Source organism: Perissodus microlepis, chromosome 15, assembly GCF_051167445.1.
Source record: "Perissodus microlepis isolate ML-2025 ecotype Zambia chromosome 15, ASM5116744v1, whole genome shotgun sequence".
Taxonomy (NCBI): Eukaryota; Metazoa; Chordata; class Actinopteri; order Cichliformes; family Cichlidae; genus Perissodus; species Perissodus microlepis.
In genome coordinates, this window is record NC_140475.1 from 28,063,525 (window position 1) to 28,081,729 (window position 18,205).

At 42.3% G+C, this 18,205-nt stretch overlaps 2 protein-coding genes across 5 annotated transcripts in view; one reads left to right on the forward strand and one right to left on the reverse strand.

Moving 5' to 3' along the window:
• The first annotated feature begins 1,000 nt into the window (after positions 1–1,000).
• On the forward strand, positions 1,001–12,391 carry LOC146372340 (putative ribonuclease ZC3H12D). 2 transcript variants are annotated; one of them, XM_084952865.1, is made up of 6 exons: positions 1,001–1,076; positions 2,205–2,608; positions 5,706–5,845; positions 7,786–8,020; positions 8,144–8,250; positions 9,962–12,391. In XM_084952865.1, the coding sequence occupies exons 2-6, from the start codon at positions 2,226–2,228 to the stop codon at positions 10,903–10,905; spliced, it is 1,809 nt and encodes a 602-aa protein (XP_084808991.1). In that variant the 5' UTR covers positions 1,001–1,076; positions 2,205–2,225; the 3' UTR covers positions 10,906–12,391. The 2 variants fall into 2 exon arrangements, with proteins under 2 accessions (XP_084808991.1, XP_084808992.1); XM_084952866.1 differs by having other exon boundaries at positions 1,010–2,608.
• Positions 12,392–12,476: 85 nt separating this feature from the next.
• The window catches only part of tab2 (TGF-beta activated kinase 1 (MAP3K7) binding protein 2), a 47,539-nt gene continuing 41,810 nt past the window's right edge, over positions 12,477–18,205 (reverse strand). For 2 of the 3 annotated variants that reach the window (XM_084952863.1, XM_084952862.1), the window contains exons 5-7: positions 17,486–17,579; positions 15,715–15,810; positions 12,477–14,615 (exon numbers count right to left, since the gene is read on the reverse strand). In XM_084952863.1, coding sequence (XP_084808989.1) covers positions 14,479–14,615; positions 15,715–15,810; positions 17,486–17,579 — 327 coding nt within the window. In that variant the 3' untranslated portion in view covers positions 12,477–14,478. The remainder of the gene's footprint in view (positions 14,616–15,714; positions 15,811–17,485; positions 17,580–18,205) is intronic. The other variant, XM_084952864.1, reaches the window with a different exon arrangement.

Genomic DNA, 18,205 nt, shown 5'->3' on the forward strand with positions numbered 1-18,205 from the left:
GGTTCATTTGGGTTTTTTCAGTATCATGGGAAACACAGGCACATATGCACCAAGGTTACAAGTTTTCCAAGAGTGACAGATGCAACATATGGCTGTGGGTGTTCTAGTCTATCCTTACATCCTACAGAAGACCAAGCATGGCCAAAAGATCAGCAAAAATACTGGTGGCCAGCAGTGCTAGCCCTCAGCCTCCTCGCACATATGGTATTAGTTTGAAAATCCTTCTTGAGTTATTATGTTCAAGATTTTTAGTAAAGTTGACCCCTGAGTTACACCGAGTAAGCCTCCAGTGGCCATTAGAAGAACTGCAGGTTTCTTCCACACGCTTCATTTTTCACCAGCAGCTGTTTCACAAGACTGACTCACCTTTGAAACTCCACATTAGTTTTCTTTCTCTCCTTTTTAGGCCGTTGCCCACATCAGACAGCCATGTTACTTCAAACATAACTATTAACACATACTACCATTGTTTTTGCCACAACATGGAAAATATAGCAGGCAAATTTTGACTCTACACTCAGTGACCATCCTGCAGTTTCAGACAAACATGTTAAGCAACTGAACTCCAGGCCAGACAGTAGACTTACTTCCTCATAATCCCATAACAGACAACAAATAGCAGAAATTAGCACAGATTGTGTGTTTGAAGGCAACTCAAACACACTTGAATTGAAAAGAAAATGTCAAACAGCTCATGGAAACAGTCTAAAGCCTTGGTCTAACTTGGCCAGTTCAGTTATTACACCACACCACAAGAGCTGAAAAAAAAAAAAAAAAAAAGCGAGGAGAAAGGTCAAACATATCCCTTTGACTCCCAGATCCCAGATCAGCCCTGGCTGCTGCACATAAGGAAGTTCAGATGGCTTATTTACATGTTCTCTTCCTTACTGGTCATAGAGGGTTTTTTTCTCCCCCCCCCCTTTTTTTCTCAGCAGCCTTTACTTCCTCCAGTGAGTAATAAGAGCAGCTTCACACAGACCAGTGGTTTTGTCTATGTAAGTCACTCATTGAGAGCAGATCCCACACACACACAGAGGGAGAGAGATTAATGCTGCGAGCCACTACCTGCTGAATCTGTAAGTGTGAACTCAAAGTCTGACTGCTGTTTGTGCTGAATGTGAGCTGAGGGTGCAGTCTTGTCATGTGTAGCTCTGTGTCAGGTCCAGACCGTGCGGTCTGCCCTGAGCACAGAGGTTGTGGGAGATAGTGTGGCTTTTTCAGAAAAAAGTGCTAGGAGCTTGCAGTTTACCAAGTGATCAGCAGAGGATGTGGTCTGCTGCAGGCTGCAGCAGGCCTGTGCAGACTGCAGCCCCTTGCTGACAGTACTGTAGGTGGTGTCAGATGAAAACAGCTTCTCCTTTACAGATATTTGTGGAATGTTGGTTCTGGTGAGATAATAATAGCTTTTATAGGTCGAACAATCTTCTTAGAGATGAAACGATTGTTAGATTGCTTTTTGTTTGCTTTGTTCTTTCTTCCTCATACCTGAAATGTTGCGTTAACACACGGAGGGCAGTACAGTAATCAGCTCATCCTGCGTTGCACAAAAGTGCGATGGCGTATTTCTCTGGATGTCTGGTATAGGCTGAAGGGTCAGTGACACTTCCTCACAGCGGTTTCGTGTGTGAGAACATTGTGAAGGTCTCCTACTCGAAATAGCTCTGTCTTTGTGGGAGGACAAACAGAAGAAGTGGGCTGAGTCATTCAGCAGTATTTTTTCTTCACCTCTACACTCACTGTGATCTGTGTTTGGACCTGAAGCGCAAGAGGGGGTTTTCCAGAGAGCGCAACAGCACGCGGGTGGAATGGGAGAGGCCGCTCACATCAGTTCCATTCATTCATGATTTGGCAGAGCAGGGTGTGACTGTAGGTAAAATTAGAGCTATGATCAGTGCAGACCCTTTGCTTCCTCTCCTAGTGTGTGTGTGTGTGTGTGTGTGTGTGTGTGTGTGTGTGTGAGGAGGAGAGACAGAGAAAGGGAGAGACAGGGGCTTTCTTAGCCAGCATGACGTCAGTGAAGCGTTTGCAGTCATGAGGTCGTGGTAACCAGAGCAGATTCTATCAACCACAGTCAATTTGTCTGAAAACCCCTGTGAGACCGCAGCTGCGCTTCCTGTGTTTATACCGACACTCTCTGTCTCCACCCCTCGCCCTTCTCCTCTCCTCCTCCTCTTTTGACACTTGTCAACTGTTCCAAAACACAGGCTGTCTCCGTGGAAACGCCGATGAGCCACAATAAGGAGGCGAAGAGTAGGATTCCCCAGCCAGACGGTCCCGAGCGCGCAAAGGAGGAGGAGAGGAGCCACTCTGATTCGCTGGCAACCATGGACGCCAAAGTGGAGCGCTTTCTCAAGTTAGGATACTCTTACAGCGACATCCTCAGGGTACTGGAGAGCCTCCGGCACGACGCCCAGACCAATGACATCTTGGAGGAGCTGATAAAGACGTGCCACACTCGCACCCACAACAACAGGAGCGTGCCAAACAGCCCCAAGCTGGTGCCCAGAGGCTGCAGCCCCAGCCCCAGCCAAGCCAGACCGGGACCGGACAGAGAAGCGGCAGCTGGATTCAGACCGGTGGTTATAGACGGCAGCAACGTGGCCATGAGGTGAGTCAGCACATGACATTCGCTTTATGTATGCTTATGCATTAAGTGGAAGGAGTCCTCCAGTTTCAGTGCACTACAGTAACTTCATACTTCTTCATATCAGAGTAACCGTATCTGTCAGGTGTTAGGCGGAGTGGGTGGGGGTGAAACGCAATGAATACATCTCATCTGAGCTTCTCAACATCCACCCGTAAAGTTTTAATTGAATGTTCGCCTCTCTGAAATGGAGCTGATCTTACAGACCAAGTGTGTAAGAGTGTTGATTTGAAAGGTAACATCTGAGAGCGAACTTAACTCTAACCCCAAGTTTGTGCCACAGACCCGATGGGTGTTAGGCAGCTGTTCACAACTGTACCGAAGCCCTTCGCTCAGTTTATTCATCAGACAGGCACGAAGGCACAAGGAAGCAAATCATTTTTTTACAGCAAAGAAAACACGCTTCGTCACTTCCTGGAAAAAACAAAACAAAAAACACTTGTTTGAGGTGCGGGCAGTAAAAAGAGCGGAGACGCGTTCCTCTCTCTGTGAGGCTGAATGAGGATAACTTTGGTTTAACTTTTCAATCTCTCACCAGAGGCTCTGTCTGTCTGTCTATGTCAGAACTTGTTTCAGTTCACAAATGTGATTGCAACACACTTCCTCTTTAAAGACGTGGGAAGTGAAAACATGATCTGAGCCGACACTTTTCTCCCTTTTGTTTTTTCACTCAATTCCAGATTATGTTCGTGCCCAGAAGGGCCTTTGACATAGTGACCATTCCACAGTGCGTTTTTCTTATCAGGTTTGAGCTCTTTAAGTGATGTTTGTATCGAGCGTGAATTGTTACACGTGTAGCACTGTATTTTAACGCCATTTGATCTCACGGTTGGCATCTGCACCTCCACCCAAAGTAGATAACAAGGAAGTTTGGAGTGAAAAATGTTTTCGCTCGAATCAAAGACGGTATGGCATGAATTCAAAACAAAAAGCAAAGGAGCAATGTTTTCATAACGCATATTCCTGTAAGGACATGAAGTGAGCTGAAAGAGGAAGAGGGCTCAGATATTTACTGTCACTGCTTTATTCCCAGGTAAGATGGTGTAACTGTAGTCCAGCCTCAGGTGTGAAACCTCAGAGGCTGGGGGGGGGGGGTAGCTCTCATCGGTCTCCCTGTTTTGTTTCCCTTCTTCAGCTCTGAAGCTGACGTACAGTTTATCATGTTTAAGTTCCTGTCCTCAGTCATCAGAGCCTCTCACTGCTCTTTCTTCCTGATTAGTTTTTTGTGGCCATGTAAAGGAAATCAGTCAAAGTGATTTTACTGCTGCACTTTATTGAAACTGGATTACCTGTAATTACATTTTAGGCCCGACAGCTGCAGAAAAACCCAAAACAAAAAAACTCAACAAAAAAACAAAAGCCTACTACTCCTACACATTGCCGTTCACACCGTGTTTTTGCAAGATTCTTGCAAATACCGACATCTTTTTAGTTTTTTGATTGAAACACCCCCACATTCTTGGTTTGATAAATCTGTCATTTCTGAGCCCATACCTAGATTAATCATGACACGTCCCTTCATTCCCTCTTGACACAAAAAACATTATGCTCCAGCACATGTGACAAGTAATTCTTCACGTTTATCAAAAGAGAACGATTCACACATGAGAAATGTACAAAAAAAAAGACATGTTTAAAACATTTTGGAGGTATTAACTGCTGATCTGGCAGCTCGGGTAAACTCATTACTCAGCAGACTGAGACTTTATCAGCAATACGTGAGGATTTAAAGCTGCACGGATTTATATATCACCAATCTGAAAGACGCTCACAGTGACAAACCCACAGACAAACCATTTTTCACCCACTAGTTCCCCTCAGCTTTACAGAACACTTTAACCTGTTTTAGCTAATTATTAAGCTTGCAGCTTTAATGTTTACAGCAGCAGATAGCACTTTACACTGGAAACTGCTGCCAAACACCAGCACAGTCTGACACAGGCCAGAATCAAGTAGCTCAAGTGGCTTTTTAGTTTTTCCTCTTATGTGATGTTTAAAAGATTCAGTAACTCCTATGCACAAGTTTATCAAAACATAAACAACACCTCTTTACAACTGTAATAAAGTAGGTAATGAGTTGAATCAGAATACTGATTCATGACAAATAGACCAATAATAAATAAATAAAAAGCATTAATTTTTACATTCCTGCACTGTTTTTGGTTATAGTAGCCACAAATAAAAAAAATCATTTGTTCATTTATTCTTAAAAATCCATTTTTTTTTCATTTAAATTTCTAAAGTTAATTAGTTGCTTTTATTTTGTTCCCTTTAACTCACGAATGAACGTGCAGCCCTCTGGTCTCATTCGACTTCTCTGGGAGCTTAAACAAGACAGGAAATATCATTTTAAAGTGTCATCTGTGAGTCATCTGTAAAGTTATGCAAGGCAGATTAGATAGATTACCTGGGATCCATAAACTAGCTCATGCCAAAAGCTTTATCTTTGTTACCTGTTGTATGCAAAGTATCTTGCCACTTCCTGATGATGAAAAGAAGGGGAACACCCACAAGCACACGCCTTTTTCTTTTCCTGCAGGCAAAACGATCCAGTTTGCTTCTTCTGAAGCCTTTTGACTTCATACAGTAGGTTTGTATTTCAGAGAATAAATGTTGAGCTGTTCCAAAGAATGAATGTTGAACTAGAACAAACACAAGTGTCGTGTTGTCTCAGGCTCTCCTGGCTAGGTGTGACAATGATCACAATTCAGCAGTGTAGTGAAATGTAACCTTATTCTGTTTTCCTCAAAATTTCCAGGGCCTTTTCACGATTAATACATTGCTGGAAAAGGCTGTTTGTTTTAAGCTTCAGCTTTGTGAATTTTAAAACATTAATAAATGATCTCACAAATTTCACGTGAAGAGTCTCTCTTAGGTTGAAAACGACTTATCTCTGTGCTTGTGCAATCATGAACTAGTGAACACTTGCAACATCATTAGTTTCCTGAAAAAGGGAGAAGCATGTGTGGGCAAAATGTGCACGTTAGCGCAAAAGAAGAAGCTCTCTGTTTTTTTTCTGTTGTTCACTCTGGTTTTTGTATGTGTTGTTTTTTTTTTGTAGCCACGGCAACAAGAAGGTGTTTTCGTGCCAGGGTCTCCAGCTGGCAGTAAACTGGTTTTGGGACAAAGGGATGCGCGACATCACCGTGTTCGTCCCCCTGTGGAGGAAGGAGCAGCCGAAGCCTGAGGCGCCCATCACAGGTAAGGTCACCTGACAGTGCTGTGCAGTCAGCTCAGGTCAGCTGTGTTTGTCAAGTCTCCACTAATTATTCTTGTTCACTGATGAAAAAGTGCCTTTATAATTGACTCCTCCTGGTCAGGGTGAAGTAGAAGTGAAGCCTGATTAACTCACGCTTCAGTTACGATTCCATAATTACTTCAGCGTTTTGTTTGACAGCATTTACATTCAAGATCCTCAATTTGATTACAGGGATTCTTGGCTCAGTAACCAGGAAGAAATGTCTTTCTATTAAAAGGGGTTTTCCTTCCCACTTTTGCCAGGTGCTTACTTGGTTTATCTGGTTGTTGCAGTTTTCCCTTTTCCATTGTAAGGTCTTTACCTTACTACATAAAAGTGCCTTGAGGTGATGGTTGTTCGATTTGGCATTTGACATAAATAAAGCTGAATTGAATTTCCTCCTTTCCTGCTTCACACAGTGGGATGTGTTATTCTGCCTATTATAAAGCTGCAGTCATTCATTTTATTTCTGTTAGGACCATGTGTCCATCCATTTTCTTCAGCTTATTCAATTCAGGGTTAGATAAAATCTGAATGTTATTCCTTTTGCAGTGGGTCTTTCTGTGCACAAACATAAAAAAAAAAACACAAAAAAAAAACCAGCAGAAGACTGCAGAGCAAAGCACATCAGTGACAACATATATAAGACTGATGATGTCAACAGACATGGGTTCCAAAGGAGCTTGCAGTGGTAGTTGCAGCATACAGTATGCAGTACATAGAATGAATCTGCTTTAATGTGCCAAATGCATTCTAATATTTCTAAATCCAGATGATACAGACTAGCAGAGCATTTAAATGGAGACAAGCAGCCACTGTGACAATACACTCGGTGGTTTATTACACTGTCAATATAATGTATACTGATCAGTGGAACTTTAATCTGTGTTTACGTTACAGTTAAATCATGCCATTCGAATACTAGTACATCCTCAGCTCATATACTTTTGTAATTGTAATTTTGGCTTACCAACAGTACTCCTGACTCAAATATAATCAAATACACAGAAGCTGCCTGAACGTCCTGCTGCCTGTGTGTGTGCACGTGTTATAAAGAAACCCAACCTGAAACTATGCTGGTCGACAAAGCAGGTTGTTTTTTTAGTTCATCAGTGTAAAGCTTTAATGTAGTCTGAAGCACTTGTAAACAGTCAGAGTTTCCAGGCAGAAAAAGTGTGCTTCACAGGAAATGATGCATTTTTCTGTTAGAGAAGCAGTTCATTTAAATAAGCTGAAGAAAACAGTGCATGCCACTACACTGTGTGCCACACACTGTCTGATCGGTTATTAGCAAAGCAATCACAAAAATGGTAAATGGACTGGTACTTAGTGCTTTTGCTATTACAACCCTCCTTAGCCACAGCTCGGAGGATTTCAAGGAAATAATATCTTTATAACTGTTCTTAACATGTACGTTTGCCAGTGGGGCACATAACAGATGGCTGCTGGTAAATCCCTGTCCCTTCTTCCTGGCTGTTAGAGTCATCCTGTTTGGCAGCTGGTGGCTTCCAATGGAGCCCATCCAATAGTTATGACCTCGTTTCATTGTGAAAAGCAGGTATTGAACCCATAGAGCCTCCTTAAACAATGAGGAAGTGTAAGCATGAAAACTGAAATCCTACACGTCGTTCATGTCCAATCATGTCGGCTAAAAATAGCTGCTTTCCAGAAAGCTGCAGTCAGCTTTTATTGCCATTATCAGTGCCAGGTAAAAAAATCCACAAATTGTTTCTTCCTGGTGTGAAGTTTACTATAAAAACAAAGAGACTGAGAAAAGATTAAAAGCTCACATGGAGTACAAGGTGCCTCAGTCACCTGCCTGAATAAATGTCTCGTATCTGTCAAGGACGTTACCACACATCATTTAAAGTAATCTCTAACCTGTATAATATTTGTCCCATAGATCAACATATTCTCCACGAGTTGGAGAGGAGGAAGATCCTGGTGTACACGCCGTCCCGCTGCGTAAACGGGAAGAGGGTGGTGTGCTACGATGACCGCTACATAGTCAAGCTGGCCTTTGACTCAGATGGCATCATCGTGTCCAATGACAACTACCGCGACCTGCAGACAGAGAACCTCCAGTGGAAGAAATTCATAGAGGAGAGGCTGCTGATGTACACATTCGCCAATGACAAGTAAGGCTTCTTAAGGGGCAGGTTGAAGGGGGTTACTTGTTTTGCATGGCTGATTGGGGGTGATTTGCCCCACTGTTGGACCATGTGTTCAGCTAGACTAACTGCAACTCTGTGCCGGTGCAGGTTTATGCCTCCAGATGATCCTCTGGGCAGGAATGGTCCCACTATTGATGATTTTCTGAGAAAGAAGCCACGCACCCCAGAAAACAAGCTGCAGCATTGTCCATATGGTTAGTACGGTCTATTTGAACAGACAGCTCATGTTACACTTCCTTGTGCTCCTCTAAAGATAAGAAAAAACATATACAATCAATGGAACTTCTGTGTAAATAGAGGTTTGTTTTCTGAGCAGATACCATTTCAAGTTCAGTCACCAGGGATACACACACACACACACACACACTGCTGTTAAGCAAACATGACAGTAAGCAAATATGATGCATTTCTTGCATCAGAAGATTCCCACCAGCATTTCCTGTCCAAACTTCAGCACACACAGCAGAGGACCAGTGCATACAAACAGGTCGTTTTACACTAGCATCATGAGTATTTATGTTTAATAGTAGCTGATCTAAGGAGCTTAGAAAAAAAAGCATCTGGACTTCTTTAAGTTGCTTGAAGCCGTTTCACCTCTCATCCAAGAAGCTTCTTCAGTTCATGGACTGAAGAAGTAAAATTAGCTTTATCAGTATAAAGCTAATTTTACTTTGAAGAAGACATATTCTGCTTTAAGCAGTGAGTAGCTTTGCATAATTCCCAGTTCAAAATAATCCTCAGTCCCTACAAGACGATTAACCCCAACAATCAAATGACCCTCTTTCCTTCCCACTGTTGCCAAAGTGCTTGCTCAAAAACTCAATTTTAACAGGAAGAAACCTCCAGCAAAACCAGGCTCAGTGAGAGGCGGCTATCTGCCAAGACCAGTTGGGGGTGATGGGAGGGAAACAGGACGAAATAGAGTTAGAAATTAATAATAACTAATGATTAAATATAGAATGGTAGCGGTGGTAATTCACCCTATAATTGATAAAAATGACCTTGAAATCCAAATAGGTCATCCACCACTGTTGAGCCAGGTGAACAGCTCATTCATTTGGTGGTTGATATAATTCAGTGAGGGCCACAGGTTCAGTTCACGTCTACTTTTGTATATGGAATTTTCCCCAATATGGCACAACCAAATGGAAAGTTTATGACATAATCTGGTTTCTGGGAATGTGCCTGTGTCTAAAATACAGCCCTAACCCTGGTGTGGAGTTTAATAACTGTTATCACCAGCATGTAAAATAGTTTGAAACTGGAGTAAACCTTCCCCCCTCCAGAAAAAACAGTAAGGCCCAGACTTTCTGACTGCGAAGTAGTAAATGTGGGAAATGCTGGAGATAAACCCAGACTGACCACAGTGTATTCCTGACATTATCTCAATATTTCATAAGAGTAGAATGATTTTTCAGCCCACAGAGGAAGTATAAAGTCTCCAGATGTCATTACAAAACTGAGATTTCAACACATCACAACCTTTTTTTAATGACTGGTACAGTTTTTTGTTTTAAAAAAAAAAAAAAAAAGTAAGGTTGTTAAATGTTGAAATCATGTGCTTTATGGCCAACAAATGAGGAGAAACTGAGCCAGTAGGGGGCTCTGACTTCACTTGTCTGCACTCATTCAGCAGTGACTTGCAACTGGAGAATTTGAAATTTGTGGAAGGCCCTGATCTCACAGAAAGAGCTTAGCTGAGGAGTCAGTCAGTGACTGGACTTAAAGACATCCATTTATAAGACAGCTACAAAGTGTCTTACACTGTGAGTGCCAAAGAAACAAAGAGAGCAGATGATTTGTTTGTAATTCTAGTGGCTTTTACACACATCCTGAGCTGAAGTTTAGCTTGTAGTGGCCCAGACACAATTTCTAATTTTGGGAATTTGTATTTTTGTCTTTTAGGAAAGAAATGCACTTATGGAGTAAAGTGTAAGTTCTACCATCCAGAGAGGGCCAACCAGTCCCAGTTGTCAGTGGCTGATGAGCTGAGGGCCCTAAGAGACAGAGACAGAGCCAAGAACATCTCCCCTGCTGCATATCAGCAGGAGCACAGGTACATCTCCTCCACCCCTCCACCTCTGGGCATAGATGAGCTGTCACACAGGGCTTCGCCAGGGGAGCAGTCCATCTGTCAGAGGGATACCAGCAGCCCGAGAAACCAAATGAACTCAAGTCTCCAACACTGCCCGAGCCCAGATATAGATGAAGCCTTCAGCTCCATGGACAGCTCTCTGTCCAGGCTCTATATCCATGACATGGCCTACAGCAGGGAGCAGCCTGTGCACAGCTGCAGCAGTGGGGTGGCCAGCTACAGCCTGAGTCAAGATGAGTACTCTGGGTCTTATGGTGGCAACGCCCCGAGGATCTGCCTGAACGGGGGTTACTACGCTCAGCCAAATGGACTAGCATCGCGTGAGCCCCCCACATGCAGTCAATGCAGGTGCTATCACCAGCAGATCAGACTATCCCCAAACAGCCACCAGCAGCAGCACCACCACCACCACCTCCAGCAGCATGGGTGGAGCTCATGTCCAGCTCTACCACCACATAATGGGGAGCTTCCCTCTCATTTTGCAGAGAAGCAGTACTACAGACAGCCCTCCCACAGACAGACCCACAGCTTGCCCAGGGACCCATGGGTGCAGGGCAGCCTGTCTGACCCTAGGCTGAGCAGTGGGGCTAAGAGCCCATTGAGCGAGCGGAGGAAGGCTCTGAGGATCCAGCTTAGCACCCTATTCCCCCAGAACATGGTAGAGCAAGTCATGAATGCTTACCCGCACGTGTCCGACATGTCTGAACTGATTTCTCTCATCCAGAACTACAGAGCGAGCCACATCAGTTTCTAGAATCCAAGGACTTTTTTTTTTTTTTTTTTACATTTCTTCAAACCGAGCCCATGTTGGAGTTCTCAATTCAAAAGAAAAATGAAAACTGAAGAACGAGAGCACTTCTCGAAATTACTGTGAATTCATTATGACAGTTTGTACTGTGCAAAATGATTTGTCTTGCTTGAACATGATGCAAACTTACCCTTCATTTGAAGCATTACAAAGTGACATGATCTGCAGAAAATGTAGCAGATTGAATGCGCTCTTTATCCTAGTGTAAAAGTGCAATGCACTAAGCTCCATACAAGCTACTTATTGTAGCCTGAAATTTTTTTTTTTGTTTTACATAAAAGCAGCATGTGTTGTTTTCCCATGTTGCCTCAAAGTGAGGAACGCTATATTCTATATTTCTGTAAAGAATGTCATTGATCTATTTTTAATATGAATTCTAATGCCTTGTTTTTGCTGAGAAATAAAAGCGCTCAAACCACATTACCACTGGGTAATTTTCTATTTGAAACTGTGCTCATAGAGGTGAAGCTAAGGTGAAATTTCAATGCCATTAATGTCATTAAAAAAAAGAAAAAGACAGGCATTGCTCTCTGATGGTAGCTTTAGTAGAGCAGCTTTGCATGATTTACAGTTCAAAATGATCGTTATTTTGGTGCATGCCATCAATCTGAAACAAGCTGTTTACACCCACTTCAGTCTTTCTTCTTTTGGCTGCTCCATTTGGTTGGAGCGTTTGTGTTAACACCTAGGGCTGCATCAGAGAAACAAACATAGCTTCTGGATCTGAAAAGTAAAGTCTGTACAGAAGTGCCACCACCCTGCGTACATCTCCTCCAGCTGAGCTTTTTGCTCACAGTGATTTGTGTACATACACCAATTTCATGATTTTAAACTCTGGCCATACTGGAACAGTACAGAACAGCAAATAAGGAACAGCAGAGTACGTCTACTTTAAAGTGGGCCCGCTGTTCAACCAGTAATGACGCTGCAGATGTTTTCCTTCACACGTCAAGCACATGCATGTTCCTCCTGAGACACGGGTTTCTGAGCCTGTTTTTAAACCTGTGTGACATTTTGTTTTGTGTTTAATGCACCGTTGCATTTCCCAGAAAGCTGTTGACTTACAAAAGACGGCACAAAATACAAGGAAGCAGGAAATAAACCAAGAGGAGGCCAGAGTGCTCTCTGACATGTGAGGACTTTTGCAATATCTTTCTTCCTTGTTTTTTAAGGGCTGACATAAAAGGTCCATAGGCCATAAAAATGCAGGTAGTAGATAACACAATGAAACGCTGAAATGTGATAATAAAGATAAAGCTGGAAATTATTGTTTCATTTTGCTATATTAGGTAATTTTGAAAAAGACTGCACCATAAATTTCTTTTTATCATTCCATAAATCACAAAAGACTGTCAAGGCCATCTTTCACCATGGTTTTAGGAAGAAAATGATCTGAAAATCAGAATGATTTAAAATATCTAACCATCTGCAGGGAAACAATCTCCCAGCCAACCTGTACACTGAGCTATACTGCCATCTAGTGGACAGAACATTCAGAACATGACAGAAGCAGCACAAACATTCAGAATAGTTTTTTTTTTTAATTTTTACAAATAACTTATCTGTTACAAAGACAGTTTTCCCAGCTAAAATCAAAAAACACTTTAGATGTCCAAATTATTTTTTTTTTTTCATGTATTAAAACATGAATAAACTGCCTCTTCACACCAAGGTGCAGATAAAGCTGAAAACTGGTTTTTGGGGGTTGGAAAAAGAAAAAAGTATGACATTAAGTGCTTAAGAGACAAGAATTCATTTATAAATTCATAAATCAGTGAGTTAAAGTCAGGAAATTTTAGGGGTTTAAAAAAAAAGGCACTTGGATGTGACAGGGCAGGTTATTAATACAAAGGCACTAATGCAAGCCATTTGTTTCACATAATCCACAGTTCCACAGTGAAACATGACAGGAAGTACATTTTAGAAAAACCCCCTGCAATAAAAGCTTAGGAGGATGAAATGCTCCAAAGCAAAGTGTGCAGAATAGACAGTTTGTTTTGCCTCACCTGCTCCCAACATGCAACAATCCTGACTGTAAGGCACAGGAACACCTTTAACAGAAATATATTCACTTTGACCTTTGGTACCTAACAAAAAGCCAATTCAGGCACACAGCAACGTGGAAACTGTTCCAGGAGCACTTTGACATGGTTCTTGATTGCACTGGAGAGTGAGTGTCTCTTTGCACTGAGGTGTCGTTGTCCTCCAAACATCAAAACTACATTCCAGTTGTCAGATAAGATGGCAGTTTGTTATTTACCCCTTCCCTCCCCTCTCCAAACCCACCCCCAACAGTCCCGAACGTAATTGGTGTCCTGGAAAACAAAAACACACACTCACGCTTACACTCACACGCGCACACATACACTCACGAAACAGGAAAAAAAACAAACAAAAAAACAAAAAAACAAGACGCCTCCATCGCCTTCCACTTTTGCTGCATCTGCAGATCATACACAGGAACCTCAGCAATGACGCGGGCGATGAACGGGCCGGGCAGACGTAGCTTCATGATGACTGCGAGGGGTTTGAACAGCTCCACTCCTCTCCTTCTGCAAGGCTTCAACTCTCACAGAAATCAAAGCTTAAAAAGGGGGCACGGTGCTTATTTGGTTGAAAGAAGGGACTCAAAACAAGTTAATAAAAGTCTATAAAGCTATACTTACAGGAAATACAAGTGATTCATAGTGTGAGGAAGAACGGTTTTAAAAGGCACATTCTAAAATTATGTACAGTAAAAAGCTTGAGGGGAGTTTCTGCCTCCGTGTTCTGTACACAAACCATGCAACCGTTTTTTGTTTCGCGTTTTGGTAACTCACGATCAGAGACACAGACAATGGTGCTGAGGAAACGAGGCACGTTTGAGTGACAGCAACACTGGTGGTTCCTCCTTTGGCATCCACTACAAACAGCAAACAAACTTTAAAGTCCACGAGTTCCCTTCAAGTGGAGAACGGTGGCTCAACACAGTTCCCACCCCCCCTCCCCCAGTCATGCCACCACCACAGAAGAAGAAGAAGAAAAGGGACAAAAAAAAAAAAAAAAAAAAAGAAAAATCAGCAAAAGGCACATCTGTGTTGAGTGTGCATGTGCGCAATCACGCTGCAGGGCCACGCTTGTAATACTGTGAAGTGGGAGCAGCGAGGTATCCCCAGGGTGTAAAGTGTCACCTGTCGAGCAAGGGAGGTGGGGAGAACGGGACCTCACACTATGCCAGTCTCTAAGGTGAGGTATCATCCGACTCTGCCAGCCTATAGTAAGAAACGCAAGCTGTAAACACCATCCAGTCAAGCCTTCAATGGACAGTGTTCTACAAGCCTATAGAGAGGAGAAGAAAATAACAAAACAAAACAAACAAACAAACAAAAAAAAAAAAAAACGGGCTGCACGATGTACGAGGACTATGCCCTGTCCCGGTTTTCATACATCTAGGAAGTAACAGACAGAGCCCCGGTCTGTTCTAATCTGCTAGAAGACAGGCGGGCAGAGGAAGGGGCAGCGCGTCGCAGCCTTGTTGGCTCAGAAGTTCCGTGGGAAATCGCACTGTTCACAGCGGATCAGGGCAGGGTGATTGAGGAAGGTGCAGGCTGTGCAGCTCCACTGCGTCCCCTCGTCCTCCTGGTCTGTGATGGGCTTCACACTCTTACTGCCCGTGTCTGAGAGGGAGAAGAGGAGTCGAGTGAGGGATGGGACAGATGTAACATCACAAGAATAAGCATGCATTTATCAGCACTTAAATGTAATATTCTGATAGTGCCTTGGTGTCAAGGAGAAGAGTCTCTAAAAGGCTGCCACTTCATCAACAAGCAGATCAGATGATGAAATAACAACAGCGTCCTATTTGCTTATAACCCACACTGTGTCTGTTTCATATTTGGAAACCCTCCTTTTTCATTTTTCTCCCTTCAGAGTTTTGTAAGCTCACCAGTTTAAAAGACAGCCAGTTTATCAAAGAACCGATACTTCATGGGATTCTGTTTCCATAGGTTTGATTTGACTGATGAGCCAAATATCACCACCGGTCTAATGGCAAATATGTGGCCAATATTTATCTCTTGTGACACATCAATTATGTGTAAGCTAAATGTTCAGAGACAGTGTGAAAAAGAGCTAAAATACTTTAAAACTGTTATTTATAGAAGACATTTTTTACTCTGTAAGAACCCCCCCCAAAGAAGACTGAAAGACAGGCTGATTCCAATATTTTCTCAAACACTTATTCCAAACAACACCTATCTGGAGTTTCAAAAGTTTTGCAAATACCATAAATGAGGGTATGCTATTTGAACATGCATCACAGGGGCTTAGAAATCTGTGAAGCATGCAAAAGAAATGCATACTCGATAGAAACAGGACTGAGAAGAACCACACAACCATTCCACTATGAGGTCACAGTATTTACACACCCTCTGCTGTGTGGTCCAGCTACAATACAGACATGCACATCAACATGTGGAGAAGTGTAGTGCACTGACTCCTGACCACATGCCGGCTTTAACCTTAGGACAAGGGTGTCAAACTCCAGTCCTCGAGGGCCAGTATCCTGCTTATTTTTGAGATATCCCTGCACTACCTGCTGCTGATTAGCTGGATCAGGTGTGCTTTCCCAATAAGAAGCTACAAGGGCAGGTTAGTTGGAAAATAAGCAGGACAGCGGCCCTCCAGGCCTGGAGTTCGACACCTGTGCCTTATGATATCAGGGGCTGTGGCCAGTGCAATGAGAAACGTCAGACATGCAACCTTTTTTAAACTTACCAATAGATAAAGTACCTTTGGGTTTGGGTGGGACAGGACCGAGGAATCCAATATTGTCGTAAAAGTTATGGATTGCACCGGGATTAAAGTGTGGTCCTGTACACAAAAAGAAGGAGAATGGAACCAAGCCTTTCCCACACATTTCACCGCGTGTTGTATTTGTATAACTATGCACGTGACAAATAAAGAATCTTGAATCTTAAGGGACAGTATTGCAAAGGTATGATGTACTATTAGGATTAGGCACTAGAGAGGTCCTGAGAGGTACTTCCTAGAAGGGAGATCCCCTGACAACGACCTTCAAAGCATCTTTTCTGCACCACCAATAAGAAAGATACAAGGTAAAAACAGTAAACTACTATAAACTATAAAAACAGCTAACTAACAGCCAGCTCTTGCAGGAATGGCTACAACATTTCCCATTTCACCCATAAAATGCTAGAATTCTGCTAATGCGTGCTGTTTGGGAAGAATTTACATTAGAGAGCACACACACACATTATCAGTTAAATCAACAGAAACCTACATGTTTGAGATACACTCATCAGGGCTCCATTCATTCTGGGTTATCTCATGAGCAGCAAAAGCTGAAACAAGGAGTCCAGAGAATGGGAGTTTGAATGTTTAAGATATCTAATTCATATCTAGACTTGCATGGCAGCCACTGGATGAGTAACAAAAAGTTGAAGCTGACTCCACAAGCTCAACAGGTTCCCCTATGGAAACTGAGTCTTACTTCCTCTAGATAGATCTTGTTAACTGAGTCAGTTTAAAATTTTAGGGAGGGGCAAACATCTCACTGCTATTATATCAAGTGATGTGTGTAATTGTTGAATGCCAAAAATGTGACTAAAGTTCAAATTCGAATAATTAGCCTGCCTTGCTCCGAAAAAGGACTTAAAAAACAGGTTCTGAAAGAAAATATCATTTCTTCCAGGAGTTATAGGTAATCTTCTTTTTTACATCACACATGAACAAAGGTTGCAAACAATACATAGCATGGAGGACGCTAACAGCAAGTCAGTTTTACAGTCTTGCAACACCAAAAACTTTTATTTGTATCTTTGTTTCTATGTTTTTTTCCCCCTTACTGCAAACTGTGGTCAAGTGAGTATAGGACAGGCAATCGCTGTCAGCAGATACCTAAAGCAAAGGTATCAGTATTGTATCCAAAATGCATTCAGTGCGATCAGTGCACCCCTACATTTAAAAACCATTTGGATCCATTCATCTTGATGGAGCTTTTCCATCAAGATGAATCTGTCTCTGAATACCAGCTAAAATAATAAGGATATCTATGGAAGTGCCATGTATGATTAGCAACAAAGGGGTCATTCACTGAAATTAATAAATACATCAAAATTTCACTGTTTTTTTTAACAGTCGGTAATACCTTAACAAAAATGATTCTGTGTTGTGATTTAAAAAAAAAAAAATCCCCAAGGATTATTTATGCCTTCCTTTTCACCTGTGCAGACTCGTTAGGCAGCGGCAGTGATCTGTCGGTAGTGGAGTGCTGCCAGGGGACCAATAAATCCCTTGTTACCCACCAGCTACAGGATGCAATTCAGGAAGAACTGGTAGTTAGCAGCACAATGGTAGTACTTTGGCTGCATGTGTCAAGAGGATGTGAGGAGGCCAGAGTGATGTGCTATTGCTGCCAGGCCTCAATCTGATCTGGCCTGCTTCATTTAATGACTTACTGTTGGCTTTATAATCTGAAAATACATGCAGATACAAATAAATCAGAGATGGTGAGTCAGGCTCGTACCTTTTGTTTGAAGAAGATCAATTTCTTTGCTGAGGCAGTCTATATCAATCTGCAATGACCTGTTTTGGGATCGCAACTGCTTCATTTCATCAATCTGAAAGGGAAAAAAAAAAAAGAAAGGGTTCAGACATGTAGCTTCAAATGTAGGCAGCTTGGAGTCAGTGACCTGTGACCGTGTCACGAGGAGAGCTGTTCCACTCTCCTCAGTAAACAACACTGAACCAAAGAGTTCCTGAGCTCAGCACCACCAACCAATTAACCTTCCTCAGCTACTTTCTCCCCCACTCTGTTGACTCAACCCGATGAAAACAGCTGACTCGACATAAAGCAGAAAGCACTGCTCTTTCTAAACCCGCAATATTACAACAAAAATCATAGACGTAAATGCAACAGCGATGGTAAGCTGTGCAGAAAATAAGAAGGGGTGTTTTCTTTTTTCTGAAAGTAGCTGCACAGCTCTAAAACGAACAGCAAAGTGAATCAGACAAAGTGTGTCTGAAAATGTGGAGCGCTATCAGCCAAATCATAAATGAACCCTGTAATCAACATATTTTCAGGGTGTAGGAGAACTGATGTGAATGGCAATATGACCCAGATAATGTGGTTTTGTCTATTCAGCCTTTTATCTATCAATAATAACCAGAAGTACATTTGGTTTCAGTTATGCTGATTCTTTAGCATTTTTATTTCTAAATCAGCTGCTGATACAAACATAATAAA

Coding starts and splice junctions, on each gene's coding strand:
- LOC146372340 (XM_084952865.1), top strand. CDS start 2,226: ATGAGCCACAATAAGGAGGCGAAGAGTAGGATTCCCCAGCCAGACGGT. Junction 8,021..8,143: donor TACACATTCGCCAATGACAA/GTAAGGCTTCTT, acceptor GTGCCGGTGCAG/GTTTATGCCTCCAGATGATC. Junction 8,251..9,961: donor GCTGCAGCATTGTCCATATG/GTTAGTACGGTC, acceptor TTTGTCTTTTAG/GAAAGAAATGCACTTATGGA.